This window comes from Chamaea fasciata, unplaced genomic scaffold (assembly GCF_029207755.1).
Source record: "Chamaea fasciata isolate MVZ Bird 193981 ecotype frontalis unplaced genomic scaffold, bChaFas1.0.hap1 SCAF_2, whole genome shotgun sequence".
NCBI lineage: Eukaryota > Metazoa > Chordata > Aves > Passeriformes > Sylviidae > Chamaea > Chamaea fasciata.
The window spans coordinates 77,071,504-77,090,507 of NW_027094087.1; the positions used below are offsets into that span (position 1 = coordinate 77,071,504).

The window sequence follows — 19,004 nt, forward strand, 5'->3', positions numbered from 1 at the left end:
TTTTACTTACAGTACATTTGACAGAGTCATTGTTCAGAAAGTGAGAGAAAATACCTGATAAGCCATGTGTAAAGAATTTGAACTCAAACCCTGACAGTCTGCTTGAAGTGAATGAAATTCATGTCAAATTTGGACAGATGCAAGCCTAGGTAACAAAAGCACAGGTGAAGGAGCCCTGCATATTCAGGTCTGGAAAAATGTTATGAAGGGAACCACATAAATGAAGGCAAAAGTTGTGTTAGTCAAGTAATCAATGATTTAACAAGGTGCTCTGCTTCCAGATGCCCCTGTTGATTATGCGGAGGTAATTTTATGGGGAAATACATATGGATGCAGGAATGGAGGTTGTAGTGAGGGTTTTTAAGGGATGCAGGCATTTGCTTGAATCCTGCCTACCACTCTCCTCCTGCACAAACTAGGTGCAGTGGCAGGTGGTCAGCTGGCTGGGCTCTGGTGGAAAGAAAAACAAAAACAGCTCAAGATGTTCCTTTTTCCATGTCGCCCTTCCTAGCTGTTTATTGTCATCCCTTGCCATGCCCTTGCTTGCAGTGCTGCAATTGTCTGTTTGGCCAGGCTGTAAACAGGACTGATTAAATGGGCTGGGATAAAAAGCAAATTTCTACTCTCCCGCGCAGAAAAATCTGAGTTTCTCTAATGGGATTGCTTCAGTGATCTAGTTTGCATCTCGGCCTGAGAAAAAGTTGATTGGAAATGCTTGCATAAGGAAAAGTGGAGCATGGAATGCAAATAAACCGAAGAGGATAGGAACTGCTTAGATGTGGCAGAAATAATCAAATATTGGTTTGTTTTATTGGGAAATACGCACCAACTTTACTTTAAACTTCACAGATATTCCAGAAGCCCCACTAGGGATCACCTTCTCAGTCAGTCTAGCATTTAAAAAGAATTTATTACATCAGGCAAGTAAGCTGAAGAAAACGTTAGGGAAGGAAATGTCACAGTAACTTGTTCCACTGCAATCAGGAATATCTAAATGAGGAACTTAATCAGGTTTTGAAAAGCACCAGTAAACAATTCTCACCATGTCTATAAAGGTGTGTATTGTATTGTACCAGTACATCTATCAGTGATCTATCAGAATTCACACAGGTGAGATCTGGCCTAGAAAACCATCACCTTCTCAGGTCCCACTTTCAAACTGGAGAAAATTCTCAGTTCCTTTGACACCACTCACAGGTCTAGGCAAGGAAAAATCACATTCTCAGGTTTTGTTTAGACCACAGAACACAAGTGAATTCATTTCTAAAAGATTCGTACTCCTTGCCATGAATACATGAGTCATGGAGTTTATTTTTAATAATTTTATTTTTTATCAGGGATCACTCTCTGCCTCAGCTAGTCACTGCCAATACGGGGACACATGGGACATGGCATACTGGTGCTGTTACCCCTCTCCCACTTCTGGGGTGTGGGGGCAGAAAGAAGGGAGGGCATCTGCTTTTGTACTACTGCCCATCCTTCAGGAACTCTGCCAGAAGGTGTAGTGGGCTTTGCCTCATCATATGGAGCGTCTGAGAAAATGTTGCCTGCAGGACAACATTTAGTTTTGTTGCTAAAACCTGCACTTGGAGTGAAGTGGGATTGTTGAGTTCCTTGACTCACCCCAGTCACCCATCCAAGTGGGATTTCTATCAAAAGGAGGAAGAAGGTAGAGAAAAAAGAAGGATTTCTGGCAAAATCTAGCTTAGTGAGTTGGGTCTTCATTAAGATATACACTGTCTGAGAAATAAAATTATAAAACAAGGGGTTTTTTTGCAGGAAGGCAAGAGTTGTGTCAATTTAGTATGAAGCTAAGTTAGATCAAAGTTTCCTGAGTTGAACATCTCGTAACATTATTCTCCCATGGAAGTAATTACTGCAATAACAGGCTACTTCTACAATGCTAAATGCCTGTGATCCAAGGAGAGATCCCTGCTGCCCTCACCTAGTGTGGCAGAGGGGCTCGTGCCCACATGGCATAGGGGCAAATCTCTAGAGCAGATTAAGTGCAGTGATGGATAAGTCGCATATGGGCGCCCTGTGTCTCCGCATGGGGTTTTGATGGAGTAGTTAGGTTTGTAGTACGTGGGGTTTTTGCGTGGTTTTTATTGATTTCCAGCCTATGAGCAGGGTGGCATGCCACCATGAGGTTTTTAAACTTCAGCTGAGGATGTGTTGCACCCCCTGGGCTTGGCAAGACGGCTCATGTGAGTGTTTGGAGGGACACGGGCTTTGCTGTAGCTGCGTCACAGGAGCAGGGTGGAGGCAGCTGAACTTGGTGCAGTCCTGCCCAAATCACTCTCTGGGCATGATGCCTGGAGAGATCTATCCCTGAAACCACACCAGTATTGTGGTTTGGAGGAAACAGATGATTCAGTCTCCCAAAGGAGAGTCTGGATGTTCATGAGCAGTTGTGCCTTGTGGGCAGCTGAGACTCAAAACCTTCAGGTGAAGCTGGGAGCTAAGTTAATCCAGTGGTGTAGATTTTCTCAGAGTCTGTACATGGAAATTGAGAGGAATGGCATGATCTCACAAGTATACAGTACCACAAGAGGTAATTTCTACTTTAAAAAAAATGCCTGTGGGATGAGAAGGTTTCAGAAGTCCTCTTCTAGATGGCTCAAGAACCCATCTTGTGGGAGGATTTCCTGGGAGTGCCTTGCCCAGCGCAAGATGCCTGAGTTACCAGTTTTGCTCTTGAATCCCCACTGCATGGAAATACACACATCTACAAGGTGGCACTTTAAAATGCAAGTTGAAAATGAAGAGTTGAGAGTTTTTTGTACCATTACAGTTTTACTGTGAACATAAGCTGTGAAGACGTGGACTTGGGGCATTCTGTGGGGCTTTGATCACATTACAGAATATTAATTTGCTAATTTACCAATGCAGATAAAGCACTCTATGAAAACTGAGATAAGAGCTGTTAATCGGTTTTGCACAACACCAGAAACACAACCATTGCTTCAAGCCTTCTTTTTGGAACACATAGTTTGATTGAAACTGTAGGTAGACTGGGAAAAGTTTATTCCAGAAAAGTGGAAGGACAAAAGATGCCATGGCACACCTAACCTGATTTTTTGTAATGCCTTCCTTGTTCCTAGGAGCTATCAAGCAGCTTGGAACAGACACTGGTTTCTCCAGTACAAGCAGGCATTACGTTCTGGCCAGTTGGGTTTTTTTCAGAAGACCTCTGTTTACCTCTCTTTGCTTTAAGTTTGGTTTTTTTTTCAACTGATTTATTAAGTAATTGAGGCAATAATTTGCTGATATTTAAAACATTTGATCTGTATCTCACTTAGAATCATCACATCTGAAATCAGCTGCTGAAGAGGGATTGATAGTTTGCTAAAGCAGATGTACTTTTGACAGACAGCAGTGTCTTTCGTTATCAGCATTAACAAAAAGATGCACTTTAAAAAAAAATACATGTCTAAACGAACGCTTTTTCCATAGTTATCTATTACATACTGCCAAGTAAATACATATTAAGCTGTAATATTTTTAAATTAAAATTAACATACTGTTAAGTTCAGATGAAAGAGAAGTATAACCCTTTTTTAACTCATATATTAGATTGCATATTTTGTGGCCTTATTTCATCATGCAGTAGCTCATTTGGACTGTCCAGGAAGACTAATTAACACTAATGCTTTTAGAGAATTTTCATCTGTGATGCTAATCTGTCACAAACCCAAAAGTATCTTCAGAAAGCCAGTGGAAAAAAAGTAAAAAGACCACTTCTTGCAGCCAGCTTAAATTAGTGCTAGTTTGATTTGCGTTATTTGAAAGGTTGCTTACATCTCTTTTGTAAGTTTCTAAAAGTTGGCAGACAGAAGAATAGCTGCCTACCTACATGAACAAAATTCTGATTTATTTAAGCTGCTATATACATTACTATCATTAAAAACCTCTTGAAACATTTCTGTAGAAATAGTCTTAAGGTATAAGCCTGTCTCTGTGTTTATGTACACACAGACACACACACATATACCGTGCTGTATCATTTTTGCTACTGAGTCATTTATACTCAGTTCTCATATTATGTGAATATTTTTATGTGCCAGTTCATTCTAGCAGCCTACTGGCCTCTGTTTAAATTTCTCTGAGATATGTGCAAGTCAGAAAAATACCTTGATGACAACTTGTGAAGATGTCTTGTTGTTGCACTCATATCCACATCCTTGGATAGTCAGCCTCAGCAGAAATTTAGTACTTACATAGCTGACCACCCCTAAAGTTTCATTGGGATTCATGAGCCCTGGCTCCTGGCTGCTGGATAAGACCACCTCAGGCTCTTGTTCACTGGTTCTCCACATTCACAGCATCTCAGGACAGGCCACCTGACCGCCATATGTGGAAATTGGCCAACTCTGATGGTGTTGGATAGACCCACACCTCATATCTTCAGGATCCACATTGTCCACATTGGTAGAGGGAAGGAGAGGTTTGCAAGACTTACATGGCAGCAAGCACTCCCAGCTGTTCCTGGACCGCTTTTAGAGATCCTGTCTTTTAAAAATATAGGGTAGCTATTGTTGATAAGTGCACTGATGTGATCCCAGACCTTAAATGAAACTTCTAGAGAAATGAGCAAAGAAATTTGGTGTCCTCAGCAGAGAACAGTTAAATTGCTGCTTGGTTCACAATGCTGACTATTGACGTTTGCATCATTTTAGTGTTGCTAGACCATGTACTGCATATAAGGACAATTAGCAGAGCAGAGAGAAAAGCAGCAGATGCTAGAAGTGCACAGAGTTAGATGATTCATTTTGATGTCATGAAGAATCTTTTTCAGACAAATGAAAATGTTGGTATTAAACAAAAAAAAAAAAAAAAACACAGAAGACCAAATAATTATTAAAGAAATAATATGAAGGTTTCAGGGAAGTGTAGCAGCAAAATCAGTGTCTTGCAGTACACTAAAATGTATGTTTACCTAAAATGCAGAGGAGAGACACCAGCATCCATGATGGAGACTCTATTCTCCCTCTTCCTCCCCACTCCTGCCCCTTTTTTCCTTAAGGATTGCTTACATGGTGGGTTTGGTGTGTTCCACGTTGAACCAAAAGAAAATGTGTTCTAAAATTTCTTAAATCTTTAAAAACTTGTTAACTGATTATCTGCTCAGAGATAGCAATAAGAAAACATTTAATAACCACTTCCTGGAGGCTTTGTGCGTATTTTACAGCAGTTTTTCAGTCTAACAAGACTAACTAGAAATAGGTACTTGCCATTTCAAAGATTTATTCTCACAAGTACCTTATATGTGTAAGGTAGAAAGCAAGTCTCATGAGACAAGTACCTCCTGCTCTCAGAAGTGCTCTGCTTCACATTTACGGTTCTCTTTATTTCCTTAAAAACAAATGTAATTTGTCTTTTCTCTTGCCAATCCCATTTGTGAATTTGTAACTAAATGGCATTTGTATGCTATCATTCTGTATGACATCACTTCATTGATGGAGACTTATGCATGCAGAAAATGTCAGGCTTTCCCCCTGCAGAAACTCTATACTGTAGGTATATGATAGATATATATATGTGCACATCTGCAGAATCTTATTTGAGAGGGGCATTCATATGGCATGCACTAATATAAGTGACAAAAAATGCAGCAATGTCAAGTTCTGTAAACAAACCACTCCGAGGAATTAACATTAACACATAATTGTATGTTTTTACCATGTCAGACATGTCACAAAAAAAAAGAACTTGAATTGTGATTACAGTAATTAATTTTTCCTCTCCTATTTGAAACATGCCAACTTATTATGGCATTGAGGTTGATAGATTCTGGCCTGACATTTTAGTGCATCATATATTTACATTTCCATATGAAGAATGGTTACCAAAAGATGTTAGCAGGATGAGATCTATATGCAAACATATATTTAAGTATGACCACTCTCTTTACATTAAGACCTGGAGATCTTTAGAAAAAAAAGCAGGAAGACTAAGCAAGAAAAATAAAGCAAAACAGAGATTTTGTCCTTAAAATCAGGTAGGTCTAGAAATCACAGTGCTGAAAAGCAGGATTGTAGGGAACTGTACCAGTTAGAAAAGGAAGAAGAAAATGTAATTTTTCCATCTGCTGTTAATCTGACCATCTTTGCTTCATTTTTGCTGTACTAACAGCGTGTCCAAGGTGAGTGGGTGGCTGAACTTCCAGTTCTGTGGCATTTTTTCTTCTGTGTCTTTTCTGAAGTGGAAATTTCTATGTTTTGAGATATAACGTAAAGGAAAAAAGAGGTGAGGAAAAGAAAAAAAGGAAAAACGGAAAGGTACTGATTCAGATGATGGGAAACTGTTCCCAAGTACTGTCACCCAAAGCATGTACTTAGGTGCACTAATACAGTGTGGTTTTACCAACAAGCCCGAGGGGCTCCTTCTTTGCCGCCACCCCCTTCCCCGAGTCTCGCGCTCTGCCTGCCTGATCCCATCCGACAGTAGAGTTGATACTGCACTAATCCTCGCAAGTTTGGGACTAATGAACTAACTGCTGGGCTGCCGCCACGGAGCTTGGTCCCAAACTATACTGTACTTCACACTCGATTTATTCTCCAGATGGCGAGACTGCGCAGCCCTGCCGCGAGGGACCACCTCTTCCACTGGAGTGTAAAAGTGGACGGATGTTGTTTTCTTTGCAGATTTGATAATTCAGAGCTAGAAACTCATGAGGATGGTTAGTTATTAGGTTTAATGGGTGCCAGTGGAGCCGCCAATGTGCATATTCTCATTTTTTATTTCTGTGTCTGTGTGTTTGGGTAGCAATGGATTTGTCAGCAACGCTGCATCACCAAAACCTTTATCTTCACCAGTTGGCATGGCTGCACGTGGTAATAAACCTCTTCCTGTGTCCTCCTCAGAGTCAAACAGAAGGGGCGCTAAAGTAGCCACCCTGACCAACCTTTTTTTTTTTTTTTCTTTTTTTTTTCCTCTGTGAGCTTGCCAGCACAAGTTGCAAATTCAGAGTATTTTAATAGTATCCCTATTTACCATGAAGCTCTCTGTTGTCTTTTTCTCTTGTTCAGTTTGGTGAAGAACCCAAGTCACATGGGACCCAAGGAGGATACCACCATCCCAAGCTACCTGAGCATGAAGTATTTTATTTAATGATTTGGTTTATTTCTTTATCAGCTATTCTTTCATGACCAAGTATTATCGGATGTAGTAGTTCTCATGTGAAGAACAGGGAAAATATTTTTCTCACCATTCCTTAAAAATTTTAGTTTTCCCATTCTTGGCAGTAAGGATAGTTAAGGATAGTACTGTATCAAGGACTACCTTTTTCTCTGTTATAATGTTTAAGTAGTTTACCTAGGTTAGGATTTTAGCTTTTGCATGAATTCTACAATAAGAATAGCATCTACATTTCCTTGCCTAATGAGGCAGAAAAGGGTCTCCCTTTTCTCCATGTTTTTAGTACATTGGGTCAAAGGTTTTAGTGTATATTTGTTTTATTTACCCATGAAATGTTTTATTGGAAACCTTTACGGGAACCTGATACTCTCCAACTAACATCATTTGGATTTCCTCCATTGTAGGAAGGGTAGGCACTGAGTCAGCCCCCTCACAAGCTCTGGCTTTGGCAGCCAGGTCCCATCAGTTTGTTCCACAATTAAAAACATACATTGATTCTTGCTGTAGAAACTATAGTGACTAGAAGTATTATATCACGGAAAGCAAATGTTTCCATTCCTAGAGTGTCTAGGCAGACAGATCTAAAACATAGCAGTTCTAAGAAAACGCATCAATTCTCAACCCAACAGATGGCATGGGTGTGTTAACTAACATAGTGACATATTTTCTATTAAAATATGGGAAAAAAACAACAACCCCCTCCCCATGTTTGTTGGTTGGTATAAATTCAGTGAAGTTGTTGGTTATTTTTGGGATACGTACCAGAGGGCTGCACATTTAGTTTATGTAAATTGATAACAGCAACAGCCTGTTAATAAGTGTTTTGTATGGAAATATACCTAGAAAGACACGATCTGTCTTTTTTGGGAAGGGAGTTTGCAGACTGAGGAGAAAAATAGATATGAGATGGTCTAGTGCTCATTATTATATTCTGAAAAAAACCATGACAAATTAGGCTGCAAGTTTGCTGGAGATGTGCCTTCAGCTGGAATTGAGTGCTGCCTTAGAGGATACTTTGGGAAGATCTCTCTTTTGCAAATTACATTGGTGTGTGCTGAAACGGTGATAATCTGACTTTAATTAAAAGCGTCAATTGGTTTGGAGTGTGTTTTTAAGCTACCCTTCTGCATCATGTCCAGCAACTTTCAGCCCAGCCCTAGAAACCCGTTACCCCAGGCCAGAGAAGGAAAACATAGGGGATTTGTATTTCCCGGTACTGGCATCTTATGGTTTGGTTTACCTAATTTGGAAGAGCCATTTCAGACAGCCATGCGCCGGAGCTGTCTTCCAGCGGGATGTGTTTGTACTAAGCTGCGTGAATCTTTATGTGGCTTTCCTAATGACCCCAGAAAGAGTCCGTTCACAGCAGTTCAAATGTTTTGAGTTGCGTTTTCCAGAGATTACCTCTGAACGCACCCCTTGATCGCAGCCCAGGGATACATACATGGGTGCCTTGTTCCTGTCTGTCTGATTAACGGGCATATGCTCCCAGCCTTCGGAGGAGCACGACTAGTAGCCCCAAGCTCAAGGCTGTTCGCTTCAGATTTCATTAACTTTCTGCTCCATTATTCCTTCCTTTTAACCAGTTAGAGCCACCAATTGCTTTTCTCTAAACTTACCCTAATTATCAGGGGTCTCAGCCCTGTAAATCAGTACACTGCAGAGCTGTCTTAAACTGGCCTGGGAGATCCTGTTCTCATCGGTCCTGACAACTGTAAGCTACTGTTCCCTCACACTGTTTAACTCAGACCACATTGGGAAACCACCTCTGCCCCTCTTGCTGGCAGAGGTTTGCATCCGTCTGGTTTAAATCTACTGTCATGTGCTCTCTTGCTGATTTGTATTAGCCTGGATATTAACTTTGATGAATTTTTTTTTGGTTTTTTCCCCTTGAGTTTGGCCTGTTTTCTTGAAAAGCATCTCTATTCGGCAACTGCATATTGTTAAGGTCATTCCTGAGCCTCCATGAGTCAGGAGCTTTAAAGTTTTATTAGCCCCATAAAAACTCTTCACAAATTAAATGACTTTTGATAAGCGTGCATTTTGACAATGTGAATTTGTTAGGGGCTGTTGGTGAGTGGAAGGAATTTGGGGTTGAAACTTCAGTTGGCAGGAAGCAGGGAGCCCAGCACCTTCCTTCGACCTCTACCCCCTTCTCCAGGCCAAGAAATGCATTTCATTTCAGAAAAGCATACCAATATACTTCATGCAAATCAACTATTAAACAGATTTGTAAACTTACATTCACAAGAATTAGCAAACAACCACGGGAAGCGTTTGTCTTTGGAGATTTTATTTTGTGCCAACAGAATACCCTTTTATGTGAGCTAAGAAAAACCTTAGAGTTATTTCAGCTTTGTTTTTATATGCAAGTTGTATATTCTGTTACTGCCTTTAATGCACTTTGAATACATGGAGAAAAAAAAGTATATATACATCTGTACTTTTTGACGTTCAGGTAATATAGAGCCAAATTACCAAAGTAATTGTTTTATACAAATTTAAGAATATGCCATTTTTGAGAGAGCAGACAGTTAGTGCAACACATTGTGTTAGCATAAAGATTTGTGTTTGTTACACATGTTCAGCACTAGCAGACACAAAAATCTTGTTTTCTGCAAGCGGTAGAAACTCCATTCATTGAATTTACCAGTTATAAAGAAACAATAAAGAGGAAGGGAAAATTGTGCAGTTCTGGTCATGACTGTTTCAATAAAGTCCAAGAGTGACAGACATTTTGGGGACACCACTGTACTGGCTGTCTAGCTTTTCCCCCATGTCATTTCAACAAGTTGTCTTCTCAGTGCATTTTTCTGTCAATAAAAAAATACGCTTTCTTTTTCTTTTCTTGTGCATCTGAACTCATATATATTGTAGAGAGAAGCAAGACTGACCATCGTGAAAATGCTTGAAGAGTTTGACTTTGGCCATGCTGAAAAGTGTGTTAGGATAAACTCTGTGTCCAGTGGCCTTGCAGAAGAAGATCTACAGGTGCTTTTGCAGTCCAAGACCCTTCCTTCAAGCATGATGCTGCCAAAGGTTGAAAACGTTGAGGAAATAAGATGGGTGAGTACCAACACAGTAGCTTTTGACTGAAGCTGGTGGGCCAAGTTCACACTAGCACAGAGATGAATGACTGTGAGTTAAGAGGAAGCCTGGAAATACCATATTGTTGCTTGGCTAAGGTAATTGGGAAGTGCATCCCCTTAAATGTGTGTGTAATGTGCTTTATAAAAAACATACATGGAACACGTTTATAAAGAAAACCAGGTGTATTTCTGCCAAGGCTGACAAAGAACCAACACTGCTGTCAGAATATATTATCAAAAGTAGAAGGGTAAGTGCCTGACTCTTCTCAGGCTACCCTAACAAGCAAAATTATTGTCTGTCCAAGAGCATTACTTACGTGCATTGGAAGCAGGAGATGGGAAACCATGCTAGCAACATATGAAAAAATGGGCTGGGGGGAAGGTCACTCCTTGGGGCAACTGGAGGAACAAACAGGAAGCTTTTAACTAGTGTTTTTAATTAGCACAGATATTATTTCCTGAACAGTTCTCTACTTCTTCCTTTTTAATTGCTGACAGGTGTGTTTGTGTTTCACAACTGACTTTTCAGCCAATAAAAACCTGAAATGTAAATGGTTGGCATGTCAAATTACTTAAGAAAACTTTGAAATAGGCCTAATTATGCTATAATTGTTTTAATTGTCAAAAAAAGAGGGATGCTTGTTTGGATATACCATTATTGCTGTAACACACCAGTGAAGGAGTAATGCTTAATTATTCACTTTATATTTTTGCAAACCACTAGCTGAGCAACTAGCACGCGTGCAAGCTGTGATGAAAGGCAGGCAGGCGTATTAGGGTCTATTTTAATCTCAGCATCTAACCTTGATCAAACCATTGAGATGGGCCTGAGCGCACAATGGAGCACAGCCCCATACGCTGGGTGTGTGACAGGCCCCGTCCCTTCTGTGGCGCTGCCCCTTCGGCCTCCACCACTCGCCATGGAAAGTTCGTCATCCCCCTTCCACCAAGGGTAATTAAATTAACCAGAGTGCACCTCTCAGGGTTTACAGCCATGTAGGTGTTAGATGTAACTTGTCAGTGATGAATATTCATGATACCAAAATGGCAGAGCCCTTGCTGCCACCAAGTAGGTTTTGCAGGCAGTTGGGATGCCAGGGCTCTTTGTCCCCTCATCCTCTTCCACATTTCCCTCTTGCTAACTTGTATTTCCATCATGGAAAACAAGCCAGACCCAGAAGCTTCTTCCTCATTGTCCTTCCTCTGCTTCGCTCTCCCTTTGCCCCGCCATTGCACACAAAGAACATACTCTGCCTAACGCTGCTGCCTTCTTTTCCCAATCCTCCAAAAATTCACTCCAGCATGATTTTTCAGCCTCCCAGAAGCTGTTGCTTTCCCCCCATGCACACCCGCTCTCCCCCTTCATTTTTATTTATGTGCAGCAGAAAACCTGGAGGCTGATGCACAACTAAAAGATGGGCTTACTTGTTTTCTTTTGTGTGAGAATCTCTTGCTTTCCTTTTGTCCGTAGTGTGGGTACTTGTTTGACTGGCATGGCTTATTGGAGTATAACAAGCGTAACTCTCCCTCCTTTGTGGCAGGACAATTCTCCCACAAATCCCGACCAGTGTGCATTCTTCCCGACACACTATTGGGTGTGCACTGGAATTGAAAGAATTGCTGAGGCCTTGCTACTTCATCCCCTCCCCAAGCTTTGTGGGTTTTTTTTTTTCCTCCGCCTTCTTTTTTTTTTCCCTTTCTCCCTGAAATGAACACTTTACCGGGCCGGAAACATTTAATCGTCTCCTTTTGAAAAAAAAAAAAAAAATTAATTGAAACTTCTCCACTCGTTACCTTTTGTATTGGTGCTTATTGCAAATCTTTTACAAGGGAGAGGAAGGCAGGCAATATTTAATTAAATGTGCTTTTTTTTTTCTGCTTTGCCTTCAAAACAAAAGGTAGCAAGAATTCCAGGAGTGTGACTTTTAAAAATATTTTAAAATAAAACAAGGACTCTGCTCTTTAACTTGCACCTAAAATATACACAGAATAGCACTTTTTACGTTATTTTTTCCTCTTAAAAAAATAAAAACCAGATAGAAGCCTTAAGAAGATATGCTGATACCATTATATTACTTCATTTTCTGCATTTGCTTGTGTGAACCTTGCTGTTTTCTGACACTGTAGTAACCTGCCTTACTGTACAGAGTAAAGTGAATTGATTTTTTTTGCACATTTTTGAGTGGAATTCTCTTCACTAAAGAAAAGTTACCAAGAGGGCCATGGTGATGATGCAGAGCAGAGATGGGGGGGGGGGGGGGGCAGAATTCTTCATCAGAGAAAGCTGTGATTTATTTTGGTCTAATTGTAAAGTTACTGCAAATTGCTGGAAAGCTTTTTTTTTTCAAGATCTGGGTGATTAGATTTTCCTTCTTTTGGGGAGGGGTGATGGGGGGAAGCTAAAAGGGGAAATAACACCTCTAATCCAGCTTCTGGTAAATAGGCTGCCAGCTTTTAAAATGAGTTTCCTTTCTATTAGTCAGAATATTATGCTAAGCCTTAAGCATTAGTTTTTTATGTTGCCATAGCAGCCTTATTCCTGCAGGGTTGTGACCTGCGATGATTACAGTACAAAGCTTATAGGGTCTTGAAACCCCCTTTGAAGATGAAAAGTCTTTGATGGTTTATATTTATGCAAATCTCTTAGATATGATTTACCCAACTGAGACTGAATGGAGAGATGATTAAAATTCCCTTTCCTTTGATATCCATTAATAGTCGAATATTCCTTAAATTTAAAATATATGCATATGTGATTTTTGTCTCTATTTACTAACATTTTTGCAGTACCTGCAACATGTTTATCTTGACGCAAATTACTCAACCTGGACAGACATAATGCATTTACAATATAGGGCTGAAGGTTTTTCCCCTTTTTTTTTTCTTTTTTTTTTTTTTTCTTTTTTTTTTTCCCCTTTTGAAAGGGAGAAAAATCTGTGCAAGAGCTTTTGTATGTTTCCAGATGATAGATTTTGGAATTTGGGCTACCCCACTGGCAGCTCAGAGCTAGCTGTGAACTGGTCTCATGGAAAAAATTGGCAAGCTTTGGTCTTCAAAGAATTAAACTTCCTTTTTAAGGCCTTCCTAGGTAAGCTAAAAAATTATGAAGAAAAGCCTATTGAACAAAAGGGTAACGGTGCCGTAATGAATAATACGGATGCCACTTAGAAGGCTGGGGAGCGCTTCCAGTGATGGCAGTGCTGGACCTGAAACAAAACCGGACCTCAGGTACAGCAGCACTTCATTGTTTTCCAGAGCCCACGGATTTGCATTTCACTAAGCCAGGGTGAGAGGTGTTGAGCTTGGATTTTTTTATTTTCCTTGCAAACCAGCCTCCAAATTTAGAAATGTATGGGAATGCTGCAGTTTCAAATCACAGGCCTTGCTAAAAGCTGTTTTAATTTTTTTAGTTATCAGGTTTTTGGGGTGGGGAGGGGTGTTTGTTACAGTCAGGTGAGTATTTGCCATCCTGTGTATACATGTAGACTGTTCTTTTTTTCCCCTCTGATAACTCATTCTGTCTAGTTTTAGTTTTCAGACAAATTCTTACATCACCTAAAAGGCCGAACACTTGTAGAACCAATTAATTTTATCCCCTTTGTGGAAACTGCAATGGGCTTGCTTAATTTTAAGGTAAGAAAGTCTTTAAGTGTTCATATTTTGCCATCTCAGCGAACTAGGATAAGCAGAATACTCCTCAGTCTCTCCCTAATTTCACCAAAGAAAAGTGGTTAAAAAATACAAAACATATTGTTCAATCCCCAAAAACATTTGTATGTTGAACTCCGATATTTGTATTGTGAAGGCCTTCATAAATTCAAAATATTCCAGTGACAGAACAGTTCCAGGCAGTCCACACCAAATAACAAAACCTCTCTTCATTCCTATTATTGTTTTGAACACACTTGGAGTAGGAATGGGCCTCTCCAAAGATTTGGAATACTCAGTGTTGCAGACTGTTTAGTAGTTGTCGGCTGCAACTTTTGTGTAACACTTAGTTTGAAATAAGAGTTAATCATCATTTCACTATTGCTAAACTTGCATCTTTATAATGGTTTCTACTAATAACATTACAACCAAATTCCATGTTATCATTTCTTTCTGTGTATGATAGAGTGTTTAATGCTAAGATTAAAAACAGAAATAACTTTGAAATTACCTGAAGAACATGCTCCTTTTTTAGGGTCATTTTGGATCAAATCTAATTTATAAATTTCATTTTAATACAAATCACTCCCCAACCCTTTACTATGGAGTCCAGGTTTTTCAGAAAGGCAAGGCAACGTGGGAATGAAACGGAAGAACTCGTGCATGCACAAGGAACTCTGCATCCCCTCCCAAGCTCTAAGGGAAAAGTTTCAGACCAGCTGAGGACACACAGATCAGAAGTACCTCCAGAAGTACCTCACAGGCAGCCTGATCGTTTGATACAACCATTTATCTTACAGCACACACTAACCTATCTGCGAGCATGATAAAGCAGTAACCCAATGGACACTCTCCTGTCCGGTGTGCAAACACAGAATTAGATCGTGTATTGAACCATTGAGGCTTTTCTTCACCTACAGTATTTTATAGCGGAGGTTTAATGCTGCAGTTGCTGATGCTGGCAGGAGAGTTCCCTTTTAAAGCACATTCTGTTAAAGAATAATTCTGTGTCCCACCAGCTGCCATAGAAGAACACCCATTAGTAGAGCTGGTAATTACATGTGTCTCTCCATGTACCTTAGCCTTAAAAGATACTAATATTATCCAAATATCAATATAAAATAGCAATACTACTCTTCTCATGAAAAAAGCTACAGCAGCAATTTTTTTTTTTACTTTTATTTTAATGCTTTTCTGATGCACTTGTTGCATTTTTAACTTCCTTAGCTTATTTTTAATTATATGTAGCTAGAGACTTTAAATTTGCAATCCTTCTATCCTGTAAGGAACTTAAAATAATTGTAAAACATTCACATAATTTATTTCAAAAAAGAGATTCTGATCTTTATTTCTGTTTTTCATGCAGACATACTCCATGTCAAACTAATCATATTTAATACTTTTTGTTTGTTTTTATGCAATATTTGCTTAATGTTTTGTTTCATATTACTACGTAAATATCTGAAGTAGTGATCACAGTAATACCCGGGGCATAAAGTAAACCAGAAGGTGGGGAACCTGTTATTGGTGTCCTGTATTTGCTATCTGAATGCTTAGGGAAACCAAAATACTTTTTCTCTCTTGCTGAGTCATTTTAAAGCACTGTGCATTGTCAAGCAGCTACAGTGGCTTTGCTTAATAGGAACAATATTCTCAGAAGGATTTGGTAATGCTGAGTTGCTGTAATATCCTCTGTAGTCTCTCTGCATCCTGCATTTCTGTAGATATTAATACTCTGTTCTCATTTGAAGGCTGTCTGTGAAGAAGCGCTGAGAACAGGATCCCAGGCTGGCTTTCATTTGGATGCAGTTGTCTTTGGAGGAGAGGATTTCCGTGCCAGCATAGGTTGTTACTTATCTCTTTACTATAAATGTTTATGTATGGCATTTGCATTGGAGAAGCCTGTGAAATTTCTGACAGCAATAATTAAAGTAATGACACTTGAGTCTGCATTTTATGTTTTCATTTTTCTCCTTAATTTCTTTTCAGTGCAGAATGGCAATTTAAAACCACTGGCAATTTAAAACATGGTCCTTGTGTTAGAGGGCACTGAGACTTTCTTGTGTCTCTTGCCACTCAGTACCAAAAGTTAATGAAAAACAAAAACAAAAACAAAAACAAAACAAAACAAAATAAACACAAACCAAAACAAAAACAATAACAAACAAAAAGCCGCCCTGTTGAGTCACTGAAATAATTTAAAAATACTTTATCCATAAACAACATTTATATGCTTTTTAGAACTACATTTGAAAGTCATAAAATTCTGGTGTCTGCTTCACCACTTCTTTACATACAACTGTCACTCAGGCTTTTGACATCAAGCACAAATACTCTCCTGCTACATTTTGCTTTCATAAATTTATTTTAAAGATGTCACATGTCAATACAGCCCCATATTCACATGAAAGCATTATTATTCTTCCTAAAAAAATAAAAAGTGCTTCACCATTTCTTTTATGAGAGGGCACTTAACTTCTGATTTAAAGATAAAAGAGAAAAGCACAGAGCTATGAACGTCTGCATTAAAAATAAGTAAGTTAATGTAAAAATCAGCATTGCTTTACAAAAATATTCCTTACAAGCTGAAAATCTGTATCTAAATAGATATCTTATGGCTATTATTGTTATTATTTTTTTTCCCACTAGCCTTCACATGAGTACGTTGCTTAGCTGGTAGCCTGTGAGCACATGAAGTCTCATGAATACTTTTGCTTCTTCTCAGAAGTCATCTACCATCAATTTTTCATTCAAATACTAAAGCTTAAATATTCAGCTTAGGACATCAGTTGTGACAAGAATCAGAACCAAGGAAAGTGCAATTCCATTCCCAGTGTGAATTTTTTAACCATTTAGTAGGACCCAGTATATCAATTTGTGTAATGCTTCTCTTGTTGTAATGCTTCTCACTGTACATGCAGTAAATAGTAAAATCAAATAATTACTTTCATGTTAGCCAAGTTAGCAGTCCTTACCAGACAAAGCTTTCACTGACTTTAGGCTTTCAACTTCTGATTTAAACTAAATCAAAATCTGAATTTATAAGCTAATGTTTAAAGGGACACTTTAGTTTGATTTTTGTTTAGTGTTTAATTTTTGCTAAAGGGGCTTTCTTTTTTTCTTCAGAAGAATATAATTCTGACTCTATAGTATAGCCTTACACCCCTCTTCTATTTTCTAAATCAGTTAAATAGAATCTCGAAGTTTCCTCTTTTTTAACGTAAGAAATATTTAAAACAGAAAGGTTTAAAACACTCTTGTCAGCTTTTCTTTGTTCTCGTTATTTTCTTAGGTGCAACAAGCAGTAAGGAAACCCATGATATTCTGTATGCCAGGCAAAAAATAATAGTCACAGCAAAAGCATTTGGCCTTCAAGCAATAGACCTTGTTTACATTGACTTCCATGATGAAGATGGGCTCCGCAGGCAGTCGAGGGAAGGTGCCTCAATGGGATTCACTGGTACGACTTTCTGCCGATGTGGCAAAAGAACACGGATCTTGTTCGTTTTAAATATGTTGCTATGTTTACTGTCACTTAGACAAATAACCTGATTTTTTTGTTTCAGATCAGTTACTGAAAAACTTGTTGATTTCAAGTTCTTCTATGGTTATTATTATCTTAAAAATTGCAGCTGCAAATTTTGCCTGAAAAGTCACAGGCTGCTTTTTAAAACTGCATGCCGTGAAGCATGTGACTGGTTTTGAAGAGAAGTTGGGGTAGAGGCTGTGCAGTGATTCCTCCCTTCATAGAGCACGGGAAAGGCAATACTGTACTCTGCAATGGCTCCTTCACAACTGGAGCCCTTTCTCTTTCTTTTAAAATACTTTTTTTTTCTTTTAAATACTTTTTAGGCAAAAAAGTTGAGAAGTAAATTTCATATGCTAACTGCAAGGGGAAAGTTATTTTCCTATTGGTTTTTTTGGTTTGTTTTTCATCTCCTGGCTTTCCCCCCAGTAAGTGCTGGTGACACCTATGGGTATTGGCAGACAGCAAGAGCAGCAGGCTCCTTGCCCCACAGTCCTGTAATGCATGCAGCCTGTTACCCTGTGACTGGTGTACCAGGTCACTCGGATACCTCGTTGGGACAGTGCAGCCACCAAAGTTTGGGGGGTTGCAATAGAAATCAGCCATTTGGCACATGGATTAGAGAATTCTAACACACAGGATGAACATTACATTCTTTTTCTCGGACCACCATCCAGGATACATATATGAAAATTGTACATCCCTTAGGTTTCTGTTACCAAAAGCACGGGTCCTGGCAATGCCACCTAGCAAAATCTGGTTTTACAGTTAGCTGTATATGATATCTTAAAGCACCAAACAAAAAAAAAAATAAGCCACATTTTAAGTGACCTTGGCATGCCAGTGAAAGAATAGCAATTGATGCTTTTTGGCACAAACTCTGCTTTACTGTCTGTTGAGCTTTGACATTTGCAAACCCAAGCCTTGTTCTGGAGTCGAAATGGTTAGCTCCTCACAGCTACATTATCCGCAGCCGTGTGGACTTCCACCCTTCACTCGGCTGCCTTTGAAGTTGGGAAAATAATAGAGCTGCTGAATGGTAGCACCTGCTGACGGCTACCTAGTCTCAACCAATATTTCCTAGCTTAAGGAAAGGCTTGATTTTTGAAAAAACATGAACATCTGAACCTCCTGTTGACAGAAGATGGAGTTGCAGGTGCCTAGCACCTTTGAGAGCACTCTTTTTAAAGACTTAACGTGCATTTAAATGCTTAACTGAGGCTGCCAATTTAGGAAATTTAGAAATGCTCAGCATAACTAATGCTGATGGTGATTTGGACTCCACTTGACTGTATGGTGGAAGTTGTCTGACCTTAGAACAAGGTCCAGACAGAAGATGAATAAAAAGGTCACGTAGCAATTTAGGGTGTAAAATGGCTTTCTGTCTTGGCTGTACATGTGTCATACTTGCCTTTCCATACAAGTAGTAAAGGTCTGTGAAAAGTACAGATTTTATTAAGGTGCACTCACAGCACCTGCCTTTTGCCTCCTATCTCTCTGCAGCTATCATCAACACATTTCCAAAATTCAGCAAACAACCTGATAATCAGTCCAACTCTAATTAGAGATGGGGCAATAGTGATTCTACTGATTTGATGGGG

The 19,004-nt window shown here is 39.3% G+C and overlaps 1 protein-coding gene and 1 long non-coding RNA gene across 2 annotated transcripts in view; one reads left to right on the plus strand and one right to left on the minus strand.

Annotated features, from left to right (window-relative positions):
- CLYBL (citramalyl-CoA lyase) overlaps positions 1–19,004 on the plus strand; it is a 165,498-nt gene that overhangs the window by 126,889 nt on the left and 19,605 nt on the right. Inside the window, exons 3-6 of the mRNA XM_066176402.1 lie at positions 10,018–10,206; positions 13,761–13,862; positions 15,629–15,722; positions 17,170–17,337. Of these exons, the coding sequence (XP_066032499.1) occupies positions 10,018–10,206; positions 13,761–13,862; positions 15,629–15,722; positions 17,170–17,337 (553 nt within the window). The remainder of the gene's footprint in view (positions 1–10,017; positions 10,207–13,760; positions 13,863–15,628; positions 15,723–17,169; positions 17,338–19,004) is intronic.
- LOC136285343 (uncharacterized) overlaps positions 1–19,004 on the minus strand; it is a 76,702-nt gene that overhangs the window by 11,770 nt on the left and 45,928 nt on the right. The gene's annotated exons all lie outside the window — the stretch shown is intronic.